At 51.5% G+C, this 21,014-nt stretch overlaps 1 protein-coding gene and 1 long non-coding RNA gene across 2 annotated transcripts; one reads left to right on the plus strand and one right to left on the minus strand.

The window, feature by feature from the left end:
- Positions 1 to 26: 26 nt before the first annotated feature.
- Positions 27 to 20,867, plus strand: TMEM38A (transmembrane protein 38A). Its single transcript, XM_049640149.1, has 6 exons — positions 27 to 828; positions 12,831 to 12,987; positions 13,252 to 13,436; positions 15,670 to 15,757; positions 17,304 to 17,421; positions 18,259 to 20,867. The coding sequence occupies exons 1-6, from the start codon at positions 471 to 473 to the stop codon at positions 18,496 to 18,498; spliced, it is 1,146 nt and encodes a 381-aa protein (XP_049496106.1). The 5' UTR covers positions 27 to 470; the 3' UTR covers positions 18,499 to 20,867.
- On the minus strand, positions 10,574 to 12,815 carry LOC125929188 (uncharacterized). Its single transcript, XR_007459819.1, has 2 exons — positions 11,758 to 12,815; positions 10,574 to 11,177 (listed from the first exon to the last, which is right to left on the minus strand). It is a non-coding gene; the product is annotated as an uncharacterized LOC125929188 (long non-coding RNA).
- Positions 20,868 to 21,014: the final 147 nt, after the last annotated feature.

Consider the following 21,014-nt stretch of genomic DNA (forward strand, 5'->3'; position numbering starts at 1 on the left):
CCGATGCCCGGGGCGGGGCGGGGGGGGGGGGCTTCCTCCTGGGCCCCAGTGGAAGGCGGGGATCCCCACTAGGCTGGCGCTACAGGGGAGTGGGGGGGAGGGAGGAGGTCCCAACAGAGCTGTCCCTTCGGAGAACAGGGATCCCCGTGAGGAATGGAGATCGTAACTTACAGAGCCCCATAGAGGATTAGGGTCATGACAGCTCCACAGACAATTGGGGTCTTGACCCTCTGGGATACGGGAAGATGGGGTTCACAACTGGTCGGGCCCCACAGAGGGTGCTGGTCCCGATCCAAAGGCTCCAAAGAGGACATGGATCCTAATCGAGTCCCACCGGGACAGGGTCCTAACTGATCCGTCCCGCCTGGGTGGGCTCCGCGCGGGAAGGACCCCCCCCCCCCCCCGCCAGGGACGGCTACCCTGTCCAACGCACACCACAGGGACCCCTGCACCCCGCCTCGCTGGGCTGAATGGGGTCGCGATGGCCCGAGGGACGGAGTAGCGGACACCCGACTAGGCTTCAAGGGACAGAACGGCCCCACCACCCGCCCCGGGGCCTGGGGCCGTCCCTCCTCTCCCGCGGGGGCCGGGTTGGAGGCGGCGCCTGGCGGGCGGGGGCGGGTCCAGCGGCGGGGGCGCAGTTGCCGGGCCGCGGGCTGCGGGACTTACTGGGCCGGGGGCTGGGGTGGGACCCGGCGGGCGCCATGGAGCTGCTCTCGGCGCTGAGCCTAGGCGAGCTGGCGCTCAGCTTCTCGCGGGTGCCGCTCTTCCCGGTCTTCGACCTCAGCTACTTCATCGTCTCCATTCTCTACCTCAAGTATGAGCCAGGTGAGCCAGGGCCAGGAGCCCGCGGGGGCTGGCATCGCGGGGAGGGGGCGGGGGGCGGGGGTAAACCTGCGGGTCCGAGGCGGGGGATGCCCTAGATCCTGGGGGGACAGTCCGAAGGACTGGTTCCGGGGAGCAGCAGGTGCCGGGATCATGCGGTTCTTCCACATGGGGTGGGCGGAAGGGGGGGGGGGAGACAAGAGGGAGAGCAAGGAGAGAAGCCCCCGGGATTGTGAGGCTGGGGGAGGGGAAGCAGATACGGGCTGAAGGGCAGAAGAGGAACGTGATTGTTCAGAGGAGGGGGAACAGGTGCTTGGGAGGGGGCTGGGAGAGCAGGTCAGGGATCCTGGCATAGTCCTAAGAACTTGCGCAAGCGGCGTAGGTCTTGGTGAGGGCGCAGGCGGGGGTCGGCGCTGCGGGCCAGTCCAGATGTCCTGGCCGGCCGCAGCCTTGACCTCCCCTCTTGCCCTTGGCGCGCGGAGCCCGAGCGGCTGCTGAGTGTCTATATAAGGGCCGGCCGTGCTGGGGGCAGTAATCCGGTTCTGAGAAAGTGACACCGGCGCCCCCTCTCCGCTGCGGCCCTCGGGCAATCTCCCCTCCTCCTCCGGCCGGGCGAAGCTGGGTCTCCTCTCCCGGCAGGAATTCTTTCAGCCCTGGCTCCTATCCTTCCACTGACTGAGCAGAACCGGCCCTAGGGCAGGGTGATTCGGGGTTAGCTACCCCCGCCAGCTCCAGACCCCCGTGGAGAATCGCAGGAGAGAAGAAAGACTCTGCTTCTTGGGTCTTTTGAAAACATTTGTTAAGTGATGGTAAATAGCCTCCTTAGAATGTGTTCTATTTTTATACAAGGCTCACCCAATGTTTCTTGTTCATCTCCCGGTGTTATAACTATTATAGCACGCCAGCAAAGGAAAGGGAGTTGAGAATTTAGCCTTAGAAAAGGAATCAATCATCCCGAAACTTTCTCCCACTTAGATGAAATCACTCCTATATTTTTCTGGCAGAATAGAAATAGCTTTTTTTTTTTTTTTTCAGATGATAAAAATAGATGCTTCTGTATATTTAAAAATCAAGCTGAGAAATGCAAAGGAGAAAGAGATAATTACAGTTAATGTGTTGTCGACCCTTCCAGACCTCTCTTCTATGCATTTATAACCCTGTAGAGATGTAGAAACATGATTTTATGCAAATGGGATCATAGTCTGCTTGCCAACTGTTTTTATTCCATTTTATTTTTGTCCACCCACAAGCTAAAGCCTATTCTTTAAAAGCTTTTCTGGAGACCAGTTACTTTGCAAAGCAAAATAAGCTTTGTATTGTCTTAGCGTGAACACAGAGCTGTATTTCCTGTCCAGGACGAATTTTTGGTGGCTCAGGCCAGGCCCCTGGGCAAGTATGGAACCTAGCACACCTTGGGCTATCTAAAACCATGGAGGGCAGGAACCCCGTTAGCAACGTAAGACACAAGCATCTGGAAGAAAGAGGTCTTCAGGCTGGCCAGGAGCTTGCAAGAGGGATCGAGATGTTTCTGCCAGTCACACAGTGAATCATCTGAACTAGAGACACTAGAGCCTGAAGGTTCCTGAAGGTTGGGAAGGTTCAGTGGTTCTGAACCCTAGCCGCTTATCAGAGGCTCCTGGGGCCTCTTAAGGCCCCATCTCATCTCCACCCCCAGATAAACCGAATCAGAATATCCCCATTTGTAACTGGGGAAATAGGAAATAGTGACTAAGGTAATTTACATAATGCAATGAGCCTGTGGTCCCAGGGCTGGTAGATGACAACCTTGGGATTCAAACCCAGGTCTGCCTGACCCCGGAAATCACTACGATTGCTTCCCCTTAGAAAAGGGAGGTGTTGGACTTGGACTTAGCTGTTAGCCCTCCAGTTTGGTGTTTCTGCCAAGCCTCTATAAAGCTTTCTTCTCAGTATCTGTGTGCTGATTGCAGAACCAGCTGTAGAATTGTCGGGGCCCCTCATTTAGAACTTAAGAATCTCAAGACAGTGACAGCAGAACACTAAACTGAATGGGAGGCCCCTCTGAGCACAGGGTCCTGGGCAGTTGCACAGGTAGCACACCCGTGAAGCCGACAGCCAAGCTGGCTTTTAGGAAAAAAAAAAAATCTCTGAATTAGGAGTCAGTTCTGCCTCTACCACTGAGGAAACACCGGGCTGGTTACTGCGCCTCCGAGAGCTTCTTCAGCTCACTCATCTATGAAATAGGCTCATTGGAACGTAATCCCGGACTCTTCTGCCTGGCTGTTGTGAAAATCTATTGAGACCTTTGTCAGTAGTAGGGTCTAAGGCACTTGTGAGAGGTAGTTACCATCATTTGTAAGGCCGTGGGAGGATGTGTTTCCTGGGAGGCAGGCATTTTTCAGGTCAGGCTTTCATGAGAAGCCTGAATGAGGACAAAGCTCAGAGTGTGGTCCTCAGGTGAACAGCATCTATGTCCCCTGGGAGCTGGTTAAGAAATGCAGAATGCCAGGCACCACTCCCCCTCACCCCAGACCTGCTGAATCAAAATCTACATAATATTTAAAAAGTGATGGGTTAAAAGAGGCAGGATCTCCTTATTAGACCTGGAGCTTCTCAGTAGGGGCAGGGGGACCAGGTCTCTCACCTCCAGGACCCCCAGCTCTCTACGGGAAGAGAAGAGGAAGCAGTGGATGTTGGCTGCATGACCGAACGATTGAATGATGAATGAATGACAGTCCTGGATACTTTAAGCCTTGACCTATCCAAAGAACCTTCCAGACCAATAGACTTTTTTCTAGAACAGTTTTATTTAAAAAAATTTTTTTTAACGTTTATTTATTTTTGAGACAGAGAGAGACAGAGCATGAATGGGGGAGGGTCAGAGAGAGAGGGAGACACAGAATCTGAAACAGGCTCCAGGCTCTGAGCAGTCAGCACAGAGCCCGACACAGGGCTCGAACTCACAGACCGTGAGATCATGACCTGAACCTAAGTCGGACGCTTAACCTACTGAGCCACCCAGGCGCCCCTCTAGAACAGTTTTAGATCCACAGCAAAATGAAGCTGAAAGTACAGTTTCCATCTACTCTCTGACCTCCGCCACCAACAACATTCTGCACAGAGGGATACATTTGTTACAATCAACAAACCAACCTCATTTATCCACATCGTTATTATCATCACTGTACATCTTATCAACGACGGTCTATAGTTTACATTAGGGTTACTTTGTGTTGTACATGTTGTGGATTTTGACACATGCCTAACGCATATCCACCATTATAGTATAGAGATAGTTTCACTAACCTAAAAATCCGCCAAGCCCCACGTAATCATCCTGCCCCCTCCCCCAAGCCCCTGGCAACCACTGATCTTTTTACTGTCTCCATGGTTTTGCCTTCTGCAGACTGTCATAGAATTCGGATCGTGCAGTGTATAGCCATTTCAGACTGGCTTCTTTCCCCTATAGCAACATGCATTTAAGCCTCTTCCATGTGTTTTCGTGGCTTGAGAGCTCATTCCTGTTTATCGCCGAGTAAGATCCCATGGTGTGTGTGCACCGCAGTGTCATTATTCACCTACTGAAAGATGTCTTTGTTGCAGTTTGAACATTTTCTAAAATGCTGTGGGGCTAAAGAGACGGCTCCTCGACCCCTGTTTTGGGACCTCTGGCACAAACTGTAAGTTTTTCCAGGGCAGAGGGCCGCTGTCTCTCACAGGGAAAGAAACCAAGGCAGGTGGCTGAACTCGAAGGCTCAGGGGAAGACTTGCCCTAAAGTCACTGAGAGTCTCTGTAAATACATCTCTTATGTTTAGACCTCAGACTAAATAGCACAGAGCCACGGCAGAGCTGAGAGCACCCCGTGGAACCTTCTAGTGCTTCCCTGCCATCCACAGACGGGACACTGACCCCCAGAGAGGGAATGTTGTGCTGCCCACCCCAGGCCAGAATGAGGAACCTGAGGGGAGCTTCCTCCTCCCTCCGCAGGCAGAGCCGATTTTTATAAATCCATCAGCTAAAATTTCCACCCACAGGTACTTTCCATTTCAGATCCAGTTCCAGGAATAACTCTTGCATAATTGCTAAGCACTAAGCAATAATTTCTTTTTGTCCTCACTGGCGCCCTTTGAAATGAGTAAGAGCACCGGGGTGACCACCTCGCCCAGGTTCAATTAAGACAAGCATCAGAAGTCCCATGTCCCAGGAGGTCCTCGGTCCCGGGCCATCCCGGAGTGGTTGGTCACTCTAGCCAGCACCACCCGTTATACACAAATACACCAGCTGAGGCCCGAGGAGAGGAGTGACTAGCCTGGGCTCACCCAGCGAGAGGGGAACGCTTTGGTGGCAAACCTGGGATTGCAACCCACATTCTCCTGGATCCTGATGCCGCCCCAAAACCCAGCAAGAGAAGCCAGGAAGGAGTCTGGCAAAGGGAAAGAGCCCCCGGGAGAAGGTTCTCGGCCACCACCTTGCTGTGGATCTTCAGGGCAGGCCCATCCCCCATCAGCCTCGGTCTTCTCGTCTGTGGCAATGGGGAGACTCCTCCTGAGATCACTAAGGTTGATAGCACTGAGAAGCGTGTTGATAATCGTGCACGTCGCATTGAATCATCACAACTTGAGGAGGGGGTGCTCTCTCTTCTTTTGAAAGCAGAGGAAGCGGAGGCTAGTGGGAGGCAGTTATTTGCCCGAGGCCAACGTGGGCCTGTGACTTTTCTACCAGGAGTCACCCACGGGAGCCTGCTTTACTCCCACAAAAGCCCCTTCCCCCACTCCCTGGCCTCAGTCCCTGGGATGGTCCCAGAGGGCACAAGAATGACCCTGGAAAGAATTCAACCCCTCAGGGTTATTTTTAGATGCAGAGGTATCCATTTCTGCAAAACATGGATGCCTCACCTGACCCGGCTCCTGCGGGACCCACCAGTTGCTCCGAAGGATTAACTCTCAGCTGGCCACATTTTAAATAGACGCCCCAAAGAAGAGGAAAGAACATTCTGCTTCATACTATAGGACCTTTGTAAATGCTAAGACTTAGGACGACCCTGAGGGCGGGGAGAAGATGCACTCTGGGCTTGTAATCCCAGGGTGAGGAGGGAAAATTTGATGCCAGCCCTTGTTAGGAGCTGGGCAAAGAGGGGATTGGGGTTCACACCTGATAGAAGGAGCCAGACACAGAGCAAAAATGGTCTGTCCAAGGTCACCTGGTTAGTTGGTGGGGGGGACCAAAGAGAAAGGGGAGTGTGTTTAGGACTTCCTCTCAAACAACTTTTATCAGGCAGGTTTCCTGATTATAAAATGTAGTTTGTACAAGAGAATAGACAGGGTGCCTGGGTGGCTCAGTCGGTTAAGCATCTGACTTCGGCTCAGGTCATGATCACATGGCTTATGTGTTCGAGCCCCGCATCGGGCTCTGTGCTGACAGCTCAGAACCTGGAGCCTGCTTCCGATTCTGTGTCTCCCTCTCTCTCTGTCCCTCCCCCACTTGTGCTCTCTCTCTTTTTCATAAGTAAACAAACATTAAAAAACAATTTTTTAATAAAAAAAGAGAATGGATAAATACCTTGTGATCTGTTCCTATCATGGAATACCTCACAGCAGAGAAAGACGAATATTACCCTTGAAAATATTGCACTCAGTGAAAGCCAGAGGTAAAGGGCTATGTGATATGATTCCACCTATATGGAATATTTAAGTTCAGAACACTTTCCTCACCCCAAAAGGAAGCCACATATCCATGGAGAGTCACTCCCCGTTTCCCTCTTCCCCCCAGCCCCCAGCCCTTGGCAACCAGTAACCTGCTGTCTGTTTCTATGGATTTGCCTTTTCTGGACATTTCCTATAGATGACATCATACACCATGTGACCTTTTGTGTCTGGCTTCTCTCACTTAGCACGTCTTCAAGATTTGTTCACGTTGTAGGACTTCACTTCTCTTTAAGGCTGAATCACATTTCATTGTGTGGCTCGATCACATTCTGTTTATCCATTCATCTATTGGTGGACACTTGGGTTGTTTCTACCCTCTGGCAGTTGTGAACAGTGCTGCTGTGAACATGATTTTTTAAGAGCCTTCCGGAAATTTTTGTTGGGTTCTTGCAGATAGGATGTAGCCTGGCGCCCCACTGCCCACCCAAGACCTCCTGTTCCTGGAGGAACAGGATCCCCCTGCCCACCCAAGACTTCCCTGGTTCCTGGCCCTCTGGTCATGGCCATCAGAGAGGGGACAGGTAGCGAGGGGGCTCAGTACAGAGTGTGGACCCCAGTGTGATAAGGCGGATGAGTACCCCATAGCCCTCCTGCTTATCAGCTTTCCAGGAGACTCTTGTTTTCACCCATTTTGGTGATTAAAGATTTCATACACATAGAATAAATATCACAGATACCGCTCTTCCCTCTACACAGATTTAACGGATGTGAACATAGATTTGCTTCAGATATTTTTTATTTTTATTATTATTTTTTAAATACTTTTTTTTTCTATGCTCATTTATTTTTGAGATAGAGAGCACTGTGGGGGAGGGGCAGAGAGCTAGGGGGACAGAGTATCCGAAGCCGGCTCCACGCTGACAGCCGTGAGCCCGATGCGGGGCTCGAACCCACGAATCATGAGATCATGGACTGAGCAGAAGTCGGACGCTCCACCGAAAGAGCCACCCAGGTGCCCCTCAGATGATTTTTTTAATAAATAAATAGAGACCCAGCCAACCCTGTCCCTTTCCCGTCCCTCCTTCTCTAGATGTGACCGCCACCCTAAAATTGGCTCGTATTGTTCCCACGCCTGTATTTACACCTTCTCTGCCGTGTATGTGTCTCTAAACTACATGGAGTATGTTGTTTCAAATATATACTTAACATATACATAAATGTATCCTTTTGCAACCTAACGTTTTTACTCAGTTATAACCGTACGGGATTTATCCACGTGGATTTATCTAGAGTGGTGGTTCTCAACCAGAAGGGATTTTGTTCCCAGGGCTATAGATCTAATTCACTTTTACTTATTTATTTTTTACTAAAAAATTTTTTTAATCTTTATTTTTGAGAGAGAGACTGAGCACGAGCAGGGGAGAGGCAGAGAGAGAGGGAGACACAGAATCGGAAGCAGGCTCCGGGCTCTGAGCTGTCAGCACAGAGCCGATGCAGGTCCTGAACTCAGGGACCCTTGAGACGGTGACCTGAGCCGAAGTCAGACGCTTGACCGACTGAGCCCCCCCAGGCGCCCCGATCTAGTTCACTTTTAAACAGAGGCTCTGTGGTAACCCATTTTGTGTGAGTCTCCACCCCTCACTAAGAGATAAGTACTTTTGTCCTATAACAGTGTGGCGGTGGAATCCTCCCCCTGACCCCCACCCCGGTCTCCTTTGCTAGTTTCTTTTGAGTCAGCCGTGAGGAGCAGTATTGCTGAGACACGGGCAACGCACAGCCTCAGATTTCCTCAGTGTTGCCAAACTGCCTCCAAGGTGGTGTTGCCTATAGATTCTCCCAACTGTGTGTATGGAGGGAAACTGGGGCTTTTTTCCCCTCTGGAGCAGGGGCACGTACTCCTAGCCACCCCCCCCCCCCCACTTTTCTATAAAGTTGGCCAAGCTAAGAAGGCAGCTCCTTCTGCAGAAGGGATTGGACTTCATGTTTCTTGGAATGAAAACCCTACACTGACCCTATTCCAAATAAGGTCACATTCTGAGGTTCCGGCGGACATGAATTGTGGGCAGGGGGATACTGGTCCCCCATATAACTCGCTGCAAGTGGGGATATTGATCCCTCTGTTATGCGTGATTAAAAGCTCTCCAGGATAGAGTCAAGGCTTACAGTTGCCTGGGACAAAATAGTAACTCCGCAAATAGATGGAGCAGGGGAGGTTTTCATACGGTCCATCCCAAAGTGCGCAAACCCAACCTCAATGCCTACGAGCTGTTCTGCCCGCATTTGCAAGAATGTAAGCTCTGTGAGGGCAGGAGTTCATTCTCTCACAACTATTTATTGGGCAGCTACTATGTGTCAGGCACAGTGCCACGCACGGTGGTGGCGGGGGCGGGGGGCAGCAGCAGGTAAGACTGATGAGGTCCCCGTATTCAACGAAGGACTAAGACCAAATCAATGTTTTGAGTGTATCGACCGTATGCATAGGTATTGATGTCAATAGCTTCAGACGTAGTGCATGTGCATTCAGATTTGACAACTTAGAGACAAGAGGCATCCAATTTCTAGAAACAAAGTAACCTTAAAAAAAAACAACAACAACAAGCCAAACCTGGGATCATTTATTTTGATTAGTCTTTTGATTAACAGATCACATGTAACCTTGTCATTTCACATCCACGTTGAGTGGAGTTGTCACTGGATTCAAGTAAGTCATTTAAGGGGAGTCTTTGGTACCTGCTCTGGCCATGAGAGCTAAGTGTCTGTGCCTTACGGCTTAATCCTAAAAGCATTCTCTGGAAAATGAAACTGGTGGGGGAGGGAAGAAATCGATAGTTGTCACAGCAGGAAACACCAGGTTGCAACTCTGGGGTGTGGCTACAGAAGATTATGACGATGTTAACATGAAGATAGGGGACACCTGGCTGGCTCAGTCAGTAGAGCATACAACTCTTGATCTCGGGGCTGTGAGTTCGAGCCCCACATTGGGCATAGAGATTACTTAAAACAAACAAAATAATTTGACATAATGATAGAACCTGTTTATAAAGATTCTAAAGACTTTACGTAATACAAAGTGTAAGGATTTGATTCAGAGGCATTAATCCTATTCCCCTAGATAGTTTTTATAAACTTACTTTTTAAGAACTAGACCTTTGCCCTCTATTTCAATGTGGGAATTAAACACATTTTTTAAAAAGTTACAAACTCGTAAGAAGTGGCAAAAGTCGTGTGAAGAGTTCCCAAGTCCCCTTCCCCCAGCTTCCCCCAATGAGATCGTCTTATATACTGGTAGCTCATTACTCCAACCAGGAAATTGACACTGGTACAATCCCATGAACACCAGCTACTGACTTTATTCGGCAATATTGACATACGCTTTTTTTTTTCTAAAGTTCTTTTTTTTTTTTTTTTTTTAGTTTATTTATTTATTCTGAGACAGAGAGAAAGCATGCAAATGGGGAAGGGGTAGAGAGGGAGAGACAGAGAGAATGCCAAACAGGTTCCACACTGTCAGCACAGAGCCATATGCAGGGCTGGAAATGATGAACTGTGAGATCATGTCCTGAGCTGAAATCAAGAGTCGGACACTTAACTGAGCCCCCCAGGCACCCCAAAGGTTTTATTTTTACGCAATCTCTATACCCGATGTGGGGCTCTAACTCACAACCCCGAGATCAAGAGTCTCATGGTTTTCCAACTGAGCCAGCCAGGTGCCCCCAGCACAGAGATAGCTTTAAAACAAAACAAAACAAAACAAAACAAAGGCTTGTCTTGAACACTGAGATGAAGCAGTAAATGCAGGTATGCTCTGGTGGACATGGGGTGAAGGACCCAGAATGTTCCCATTTGGTCTCTCCTGCAAATCCTCAGGGTTCCTAGGAACACAGTTTGGAAACCATTGTTCTTGGGAGCCTATCCTCCTAGCCACGGATAGAAGATCTTGGCTTATCAGGGCTGCAGGACATCGGGACATCAGCCAGCTCATTCCTCTGTCGCCGTGTGATGTTCAACATTGCTGCCCATAAGAATCACCCAGAAGCATCAAAAAATCCGTAAGCCCAGCCACACCCCAGACTGGCCAACCGAGATGCTCTGGGGTGGGGCGCTGCTGTCTGATTTGTAAAGTTGCAGGCCGATGCACTGAGCCATCTTCTTGAGGGAGAGGATTCCTGTTCCTCTCTGCTAAGCAGAACCATCCTTCGTTGTTGTTGTTGTTGTTGTTGTTGTTGCCTTGGGTTCATAGGAAGACTCAATTTAGTATCATTTAGGAGTGTGTATCCTCCGTTACAGAAACCGAAATAAGTTACATTTTTTCCGTTGTTGTTTATTTTATAACAGCTTTATTGGGCTCTAATTCATATACTACCCAATTCACCCACTTAAAGCATCCCGTTCATTGGTTTTTAGTATATTCACAGAATTGTGCGACCATCCCCTCCGAAAGAAACCTCTATCCTTTAACTGTCACTCTCCATTCTCCCCCATTCCCTCTAGCCCGAGGCAACCTCTCATCTACTTCCCGTCGGTGTTCACAATTAAGTTGGGGCGCCTGGGTGGCTCCGTCGGTTGAGCGTCCGACTTCGGCTCAGGTCATGATCTCGCGGTCTGTGAGTTCGAGCCTCGCGTCAGGCTCTGTGCTGACAGCTCGGAGCCTGGAACCTGCATCCGATTCTGTCTCTCTCTCTCTCTCTCTCTCTGCTCCTCCCCCGCTCACATGCTGTCTCTCTCTCCTTCAAAAATAAATAAACATTAAAATAAAAATTAAAAAAAAACCAATTAAGTAGAATACCAAGACCCATGGTAGGATGAAGTCCACAAGGTTGTGGGAGCCCAGAGGCAGGAGTGACCGACTCAGCAGAGCCAGGAAGCCTTCCCAGAGGAGGTGGCATTTGTGCTTGGCCCCTTCTGCTTGTGTGTCTTTATTTCTTCCGGGCCACTAGCTCATAACAGAAAATAACAAGTGTTGGCGAGGATGTGGAGAAGGTGGAACCCTCATGCCCTGTTGGTGGGAATGTGAAATCGTGCAGCGGTTGTGGGAAACAATATGGCAGTTCCTCAAAAAATTAAGCATAGGGCGCCTGGGTGGCTCAGTCCGTTGGGCGTCTGACTCTTGATTCTGTCTCAGGTCATGGACTCGTGGTTCGTAAGTTCGAGTCCCATGCTGGGCTCAGTGCTGGCAGTGCGGAGCCTGCCTGGGATTTTCTCTCTCCCTCTCTCTCTCTCTGGCCCTCCCCTACTCTCTCTCTCTCTCTCAAAATAAATAAATAAGTAAATATTTAAAACTTAAAAAAAATGTTAATATAGAATTACCATATGACCCATCAATTCCACTCCTGGATATGTCACCGCGAGAGTCGAAACCAGGAACTCAGATAGATATTTGTACATGCCGTGTTCTTCACGGCATTATTCACAAGAGCCAAAAGGTGGGAATGGCTCAGACGTCCATCGATGGATGAGTTGAAGAAACAAAATGTGGTCTAACCATTCAATGGGATATTTTTCAACCTTAAAAAAGAAGGAATTCTAACACTAGCAGCGCTCCAACACGAGCGTGCCTTGAGGACATCACGCTAAGGAAAATAAGCCGGACTACGAAAGGACAGATACTGTGTGATCCCACCTGCATGGGGTCCCTAGAGGGGTCAAATTCACAGAGACCGAAAGTAGAATGGTGGACGCCAGGGGCTGAAGGGAGAGAACGGGGAGTTAAGTGTTTAAGGGGGACAGAGTTTCAGTTGGGGACGATGAAAAAGTCCTGGAGATGGATGGTGATGATGGCTGCACCAACAGTGGGAATGTGCCTAACGCCCCTGAGCTGTGCACTTAAAAAATGGTGAAAGTGGTACATTTCGTGTATATTTTACCGCAATAATAAAAATTTAAAAAGGGGGAGAGACCGAGAGGCCGGGCGTGAGCCTGTAGGGATCTTGGCATCAGCCCGAGGCAGCAGCAGCCCTATTGAAGTGTTCCCATCTGCACTTGGCTCTATCTCCACGCCTCCCTCTCTTTGTGGGGATAATGAGAGTGATCACTTGGCGGTGGGTATCAACGACGATTGAAGAAGTCCTTCACGTAGATGTGAACCCGGTGTCTGCGACCTGGAGCTGCCTGCTAACTGGGAGCTGGCATTACCAATCATTGCCACCTCTCTGAGCACAGAGGAGAGAGGCCCGACCCAGCTCTGCCTTTCCTCTGTGTGACCTCAGGCATGTGTCCCGCCTCCCTGAGCCTGGGTTCTTCCTCTGAAATGGGCGAGCTGCAAGGCACTGGGCGGGCGCTCTGCAAAGGCAGCTGAATTAGGATAAGCTGACCAGAGGGCATGGGGACAAAGCATGCTCTTGGCACCCCAGTGATGGCCCCTTCCCCCCCACCGCGCCCAGGAGCAGTCGAGCTGTCCCGGCGCCATCCCTTGGCGTCCTGGCTGTGCGCCATGCTGCACTGCTTTGGGAGTTACATCTTGGCGGATCTGCTCCTCGGGGAGCCCCTGATCGACTACTTCAGCAACAATTCCAGCGTCCTACTGGCCTCGGCCGTCTGGTAAGCACTGTCAAGCTGGTGGGGTGTGGGAGAGCAGAGCCAGGGGCAGGGGTGACCCAGCCACCTGGGAGGTGGGAGGCGGGAGGTTGGGGGAAATAGGACCCATCAGCACAATCTCCACCGTGGGCCTGAACTACACTGCTCTCTGCTGCCCAGCTCTGTCCCGAGCCCAACAAGTTGGGGGGGAGGGGAGGTCTGGACCCAACCTCCTAGAGACCCCCCACAGTCTGTCTCCCCCTGACGCTCCTCATTCTCTCCCCAAAGGTACTTGATTTTCTTCTGCCCCCTGGACCTCTTTTACAAGTGTGTCTGCTTCTTACCTGTGAAACTTATATTTGTGGCCATGAAGGAGGTAGTCAGAGTCCGAAAGATCGCCGTGGGCATCCATCACGCCCACCACCACTACCACCATGGGTGGTTCGTCATGATTGCCACCGGCTGGGTCAAAGGTAAACAGGACCATGATAACGATGGAAAAATCACCCCTGCTCAGTGTGCTACATGTCGGGCACCCAGGTCGGCATAGATATTGGCCCAGGCCGAGGGGTGTCAGGACTGTTGCGGGAGTCTTTAGCCAACACCTTTAGAGTAAATGGGAAAATTCTTCCAGAATTTAGCTGTCAACGATTAACAGGACAATGAGACAGTGACGGCTGTCTCTCAAGCACGTTTTCTCAGCTGCAACACTTCTGATATTTGGTGCCAGATCACCCTCTGGGGGGGGCGGTGCTGTCCCGTGCGTTGTAACATATAGAGCAGCATCCCTGGCCTCCCCCCACCAGAAGTCAGTAGCACCCGCCAGCGTAACAACCAGAAGTGTCTCCAGATGTTGCCAAATGCTTCCTGGAGAAGAAATCACACCCCTGTAACTATAGGGGTTCTTAACCTTTGTGGACCATGGCCCTTTTTGAGCCCAGGAAAGCCTTTTATGTTTTTAAGTGCATAAAATGAAATATATATGATGATAAAAGAGGCCCGTTATTTCAAAATAGGCATCAAACAAAGTTTTAGTATGGCATAGTCATTTTATACATCTCTACTGAGGCACTCAATAACAGACCATTCGTTAGCAAATAGGGAATTATCAACCTTTTGAAGTGCTGTCCAGCACAAACGATATTATGAAACCATCTACAACCACGGGAACGTGAAAAGGAAATAAATCTGTGGATTCTGTTGGTGATGGAGTCACAGACTTGCAAATCCTGCTCAGCTCACTACCTCCCTTCACGATGGAAGGAAAGGTTGTGTTTCAGTGAGGGGCATGAAAAAGATGTGGTTCGGTTTCCTGTCCATGTTCATGGATGCCCAGTGAAGACTTTATGACCCAGGACAGGTTTGAGTTGAGCCCTTTGTGCATCTTACCCCATTTGATCCTTAAGACCCTGCTTTAGAAGTCTAATGTCATCCCCTTTCACTGAGGAAGGAAATGAAATCACTTGCCCGCGGTCACACAGCTAAGGGTGTGCCGCGAGGTCTGTCTCTAGGTCCTCTGAATTCACCGTCCACATTCTTAACTACTCTGAAGGCCTCCTTTCCCCTCTCCTCTAGCTATGCTAGGAGGTAGACCAAGACAGACTTTAAAACAAACAAACAAAAATGCTACTAAAAATAAAGAGGGGTACTTTATAATGACGGGTCGATCCACGAGGAAGATGTAACAATTACAAACATGTATGCACCTAAAAACACCAAAATATATAAAGCACGAACTGAGAGAAGTTAAAGGAGAAGTAGACAATTTGACAATAATAGTTGGAGAGGTGGACCAAGGGGTAAAAGGAAGACAGGGAAAGAAGGCTCAAGCAGGTGCTAACACCACTGGACACCTCATCCCTGCTCCCTAATACCAAAGTGTGTACTGCGAAAATATTGGGGCCTAGACTCACCCTCCACTGAGCTCCAGCATACTCCACACCATTGACACATGGGGCCGGATCATGCTCTGAGGTGGAGGCTGTCTTGTGCTTTATAGGATGTTGAGCAGCATTCCTGGCCTTTGCTGACCAGTAGCAGCCCCCTCCCCAGTTGCAACAACCAAAAGTGTTTCCAGACATTTCCAAATGCCTCCTTAGGGGCAAAATCACTCCACATATGAACCCCTGGTCCAGTGGTACATACTAGGCACCTCAATTAGCATAGCTACTCCTGGAGTAGCTCTAGGAGTCCAACCTCTTTAACCAATACATTTGGGGTAAATGGAAAGATTCTCCTAGAATGATAATCATTTATGTCTGCCTATGGGTCTCCTTATTTACTCTCCAGGAAGCCTATACTACAGAACAAATTCCCTAGAGTTACAGCATGTCTCCTGGAGGGCAAGTGGCTTAAGAAAGATTGAGAGTTCAGAGCCCTGAGGAGGAGAGAGACTGGGATGGGGAGGCTTCTGGAAGCTTTATGCACAGCTCAGGATCCAGGACTCCCTAAGGGCATCAGGGCAGACAACCCAGATTTGTCTGAGACATACCTTGCAGATGGGATATGACCTCAATTCCTTCATGCTAGTTTTGCTCCGAATATGCCATGTGACCCTCTCTGAGCCTCAGTTTCCCTGCTGCAACTGATGAACAGACCCCCCAGGCTCAGTGTCCCTCTGGAGAAGCTGCTTCCTTGGGAATTCAGCTGAGAAGAATGGGGGAGCTGGAGGTGGCAGGCTCATTCAGGGGCACCCTGTCTTCGTAGGCTCTGGTGTCGCCCTCATGTCCAAATTTGAGCAGCTGCTCCGAGGGGTCTGGAAGCCGGAGACCAATGAGATCCTGCACATGTCCTTGTGAGTACCCCATTTCCGCCCCTCATCCTTCCTGTATGTACAGGTGCCTCTTGGGCCTGACCCTGGGTTGGATAATCCCGGTGACTTGGAAGCCTCAGCCACTGATTCTGTCTTCCAGAAGCTTCCAGAGGTCAAGGCTGGGGGACCCAGAAACGGGGAACCAGGGCTCTGCCCGGGGGGGAGGGGCAGGCAGAGCTGCAGGGAGATGAGATACTTGACTCGGGTTGTGAAGAGTGAGTAGGAGTTTTCTCGCAAAGGAGGAACCTCTGGACAGAGGCCAGCACCTCTGCCACCTGTCAAGTGAGAAAAGAGAAATGATTCTGCCCAGCTCTGGGGGGTCAGGGCACAGAGTATGGATGGGGAGTGAGGAGTACAGAGCATTGGTGGAGAGTGTATGGCACAGAGCGTGGATGGGGAGTGTGGCCGGGATGAGGTGGGCAGAGCCAGCTGCATCCAGGACTCTGCGTAGGGCCTCATGCTGCATGTAGCCCATACATTGCTTTTTTTTTTAAGATTTTGTTTTTAAGGCATCTCTACACCCAACGCAGAGCTCGAGCTCACAACCCCAAGATCAAGAGTCACACATCCCACCAACTGAGCCAGCCAGGGGCCCCTGTAACCTATACATTTTTAAAAGACCTAACTGGTTTGGGCTAGTTCAATTTTCTCCCAATCGACAACAAATAAAAACCATGGCCATTTAAAATATGACAAAATTAGGGGCGCCTGGGTGGCTCAGTCGGTTGACGTCTGACTTCGGCTCAGGTCATGATCTCACAGCTCGTGAGTTCGAGCCTTGAGTCGGGCTCTGTGCTGACAGCTCGGAGCCCAGAGCCTGCTTCGGATTCTGCGTCTCCCCCTCTCTCTGCCCCTAACCCACTCGCATTCTGTCTCTCTCTCTCTCTCAAAAATAAATAAACATTTAAAAAAAATTTAAATATGACAAAATTAAAAGGCTTGCCCATACGCCCATGACAATTACTTCCCATTTCACACCTCGGAAGAGAGAATTCGCTCATTTCACCCCCCCCCCCCGAAAGTGTATTCCCACCCTCGGGCCACCGACAAGGAAATGGGGACCCAGACGGCTAGCTGTGTTGTCTGCAACCAAGTGGGCAGGTGGTTTCCCCCCTTGGATGCCTTTTCCGCCTCATCAGCTGAGGGTGAGGGGCCCCCAGGAACCACACGGATAGATTCCGCAGCACCGGTCCCTGGCGGGCGAGTGCTTTGGAAATACCAGGCAGAATTATCATCATTAAGGACGGCAGTGCACAACAGACATCAGGACCGGAAGTCACAGGTCTGTCTTGAAAACCTATCCCGTAAGGAAGTTAAGAAAGAAGAACCTCTCCGGGCCCTGTTAACCCTTTACTGTGCAGGGAGACACCACCGTATCCGTGCCATGCAGGCCCCTTCCCACCTCACGCTCAGGAGAAGCTGGGATGTGAGCTGGGGCCGGCAGTGGGCAGGCGGGGTCGGGGCCAGAGGTAAAAAGGCCTGGGCTGCATGGCTGGCACCTCGCGGTAACTGAGGCTGCCCCCTCCAGCCCCACAAAGGCCAGCCTGTATGGAGCCATACTCTTCACCCTGCAGCAGACCCGCTGGCTCCCCGTGTCCAAAGCCAGCCTTACCTTCATCTTCACCGTGTTCATGGTGTCCTGTAAGGTAAGTCTTGCTGCCCTGACCCACCCCAGCCCGCACCTTCCAGGCTGGGAGCTCGGGCTTGTAGTCTTGTGTCCCAGAAAGGACAGCCCTAAGGCAGGGGGCTGGGGAAGCGGGTGCCAGGAGGTCCGTGCGTGGGAAGAAGGTCTGATAAGAAGAGTGTCCAGCAGGTAGGGGACTGGGTGAGAAGAATAAGGCCTTCTGGGCAGAGGGCCCAGCTTAAGAGTGGGGCAGGAGTGTACGAAGTCCATTTGGAGAATCGGGGGGTGGGGGGGAGGGGAGCTTGTGCCTTGGCAGTGGAGAGCTGACGGATGAGACCCAGGGAAAGCACAGTCAGGATACAGGGGACCCAGGCTAGGCCAGGAATGGTGCTGGTCTGATCCTGAGGCCTTGAGTTGGGGTTGACTCACCCAGGGGGTGTCTTCAGGGACCACATAGCCTTCCCCATGCGTCTGGGGAGCGTGGCTGCTGGCTGGCTGGCGGGGAGGGGACCCATAGGCCACTGAAAAGGGGAAGGCAGTGAGCAACCTCAGGCCAAGCACTGTTCCTCTCTGAGCCGAGGTGGGAGGCAAGGGGGGAGATCACCTGTCTCCGTGTGCCCGATGCTATCTGGGTTTCAACACCGGAAGTTCCATATCCCGGGAAACCTGGGACAGTTGGTCACCCTCCCGGGGGTGCATAAAGCCAGAGTGGGGAGGGGGGGGGTCTGGGCTACCTCTGACCTTAACCTGGCTGACCTTCTCTCCCCTCTTCCCTCTCCCATCCCCCCACTTTGCTTTCTGCCTCGGTTTCCCTCTGTCTCTCTCGCTGTCTCCCTGCCCTTCTGCCATCCCACCTCAGGTGTTCCTGACGGCCACTCACTCTCATGGCTCCCCTTTTGATGTTCTGGAGGGTTACATCTGCCCTGTGCTGTTTGGGGCTGCCTGGGGGGATGACCATTACCACAACAACCATGGTGGGTCCCACGGCGGGTCCCACGGCGGCGGCGGGCCCGGCTCCCCGCACTCAGCCCTGCCTGCTAAGTCCAAGGAGGAGCTGAGCGAGGGCTCCAGGAAGAAGAAAACCAAGAAGGCAGATTAGTGGGTGGCCCAGAGGCCTTGTGGGGTGCCGGGGAGAAGATCCAGACCCAGGACCCTCAGAGTTGGTGTGGGCGCCTCCTGGGCTCAGCTTTCCCCTCTCCGGGCCTTGACGTCCCAGTCTACAAACTGGGGCCATCAGCCCACCCTCCAGGGCTGATGGGGGCGGGGGGCGTTAAATGAGATATGGGGCTGAGGGGCATTTGTGGGAATGGAGGGGTCCCTCTCTTTCTGCCAGGCCACCATAGCTACCCAGCTTGATTCGGCGGGGAGGCCCACAGAATCCTGGCAGTGGCTCCAGCCGGAAACTCTAGCAGTATATTCTTGCTCCATCATTTCCTCTCTAAAACTACATCTTGACCCCGAAAGAATTTCAGGTCAGGGTGAGAGTCACGAATTTGATGGCCATTTCCTAAGTACCCGCTGGGAGGCGGCTGCTATGACCTTCCACGTCTCTTCTTGCCCACCCCTCCTGGAAGGCACCGGGCAAGTTGCCTCCTCCAAGCCGTCCGTTCCCCACCTGTACGGTGGGGACCCCCAGCCCTCCTCCTTATGGAAGTGTTGGTGTGTGCCTGGATGTGAACCAGCCTTATAAACTCTTAAGCACCACGCAGTCAGGAGGGGAGGCCTTGACGGATGTTCACCATGCTTGAGAGCGGCTTTGCATTTTAGATGATTTGTGTTTGTGGATCGGAGAACCCCACAAGTTATCTGGCACAAAGGGGGCCTTCGGTAGACACACCTAGGCCAGCCTGGAGAGCTTGGAGGGTGGGGGAGGCTCGTTCTGATCTTTGGCTTCAGGCTGGTGCTAAACCAAAGAAATGCAGTTGGCCGGGCAGGGGTCCCAAGATCCAGCTCTGTGAAGGGGCTCCGAGCACCTGCTGTTGGGCCCTAGAAGCGTCAGGCCTCCCTCATGCCTGCGTCCTCCACTGCTCATTCAGCCAATCAGAGGAGTCGGCTTGCTCTGTGCTGGGCATCTTGCTGCCGCTGGGCGGGCCCGGGACATGCTTCAGGGTGAGTGAGGGGAACGATAGCTGAGCCCCCACCCCCTGCCCCCGGCCTCCTTCATCTCAACCTGTGTTACCAGGACATCCAAGCAGGGGTGGGTAGATGAGGTGTGGCCAGTCTCAGGTGGGGTTTTGGCCCAGACTGGGCCCGCTTAGAGCTGTCCTCTGCACGTGGGTACTCAGCCTACAGCTGCGTCAAGATCAGGGCGGGGTCAGCAGGGTCCCGGATGTTGCCCGGCTGTTGGGAAAGTGCCTTGATCCTGTGACACCTGGGAGGGAGCTGGGTGGGTCCTGAAGCTCCGAATTCATCCTCTTGCATGTTTGTCAAGGCTCGGCATGAAGGTTCAGCAAATAAATCGGTTGTGAAAGAACCCTTGTCTCTTGCCTTGTCTGATTCATTCCTGCTCTTTAGGCCTCAGGACACAGGGGGGTTCTGTATCCTTAGAGACATTCGGCGTTTCCAAGAAGATGAGGCTCACGGCAGTCCCAAATCGGGATGGAGCCTGTGGGTGAAGTCTGGGGTTTGGAGTTCAAATATTTACTGTGTCACCAATAGGTCACAGGGCCTCCCCCTCTCCAAGCCAGTTTGCCTTTTGGGGGCAAAGAGGGTGATGATTATCACTGCCCTTTGTAGGCAGATGGGAGGATTATTGGGTGATTGGGGTTTGCAGCTCAGTCTGTACAGGACCTTGTTTTTTTGTTTTATTTTTTTTTAACGTTTATTTATTATTGAGAGACAGAGAGACACAGAGCATGAGCAGGGGAGGGGCTGAGAGATGGAGAGACACAGAATCTGAAGCAGGCTCCAGGTTCCGAGCTGTCAGCACAGAACCCGATGCGGGGCTCGAACTCACAAACCACGAGATCATGACCTGAGCCGAAGTCAGATGCTTAACTGACTGAGCCACCCAGGCACCCCATGTGCAGGACCTTGTTAAGAGCACAACTTGGGAATCACACATCTGATAACGGGATTATATCCAGAATATATAAAGAATTCTCAAAAGTCAATAAATAGCCTGATGAAAAATGAGCAAAGGATTTGAATGGACACTTTGACGTTGAGGATAGACAGATAGCACACACACACACACACACACACACACACACACACACACACAGAAAGCACATGAAAAGATGCTCAACATCCTTAGCCATCCAGGAAATGTGTGGGAAGATACCCAGTTCGCATTCTCTAGGATGGTTAAATTAAAAACACTGCCCGGGGCGCCTGGGTGGCTCAGTTGGTTAAGCGTCAGACTTCGGCTCAGGTCTTGATCTCGTGGCTTGTGAGTTCGAGCCCTACGTCAGGCTCTGTGCTGACAGCTCGAAGCCTGGAGGCTGCTTCGGATTCTGTCTCTGTCTCTGCCCCACCCCCCCAAGTCGCACACTGTCCCTTTCTATCAAATATAAATAAACATTTAAATTTATATATATAGGGGTGCCTGGGTGGCTCAGTCGGTTAAGCGGCCGACTTCGGCTCAGGTCATGATCTCGCAGTCCGTGAGTTCGA

The sequence above is a fragment of the Panthera uncia genome, chromosome A2, assembly GCF_023721935.1.
Source record: "Panthera uncia isolate 11264 chromosome A2, Puncia_PCG_1.0, whole genome shotgun sequence".
Lineage (NCBI taxonomy): Eukaryota > Metazoa > Chordata > Mammalia > Carnivora > Felidae > Panthera > Panthera uncia.

Coding starts and splice junctions, on each gene's coding strand:
- TMEM38A (XM_049640149.1), top strand. CDS start 471: ATGGGGTCGCGATGGCCCGAGGGACGGAGTAGCGGACACCCGACTAGG. Junction 829..12,830: donor CTACCTCAAGTATGAGCCAG/GTGAGCCAGGGC, acceptor CACCGCGCCCAG/GAGCAGTCGAGCTGTCCCGG. Junction 17,422..18,258: donor TGTTCATGGTGTCCTGTAAG/GTAAGTCTTGCT, acceptor ATCCCACCTCAG/GTGTTCCTGACGGCCACTCA.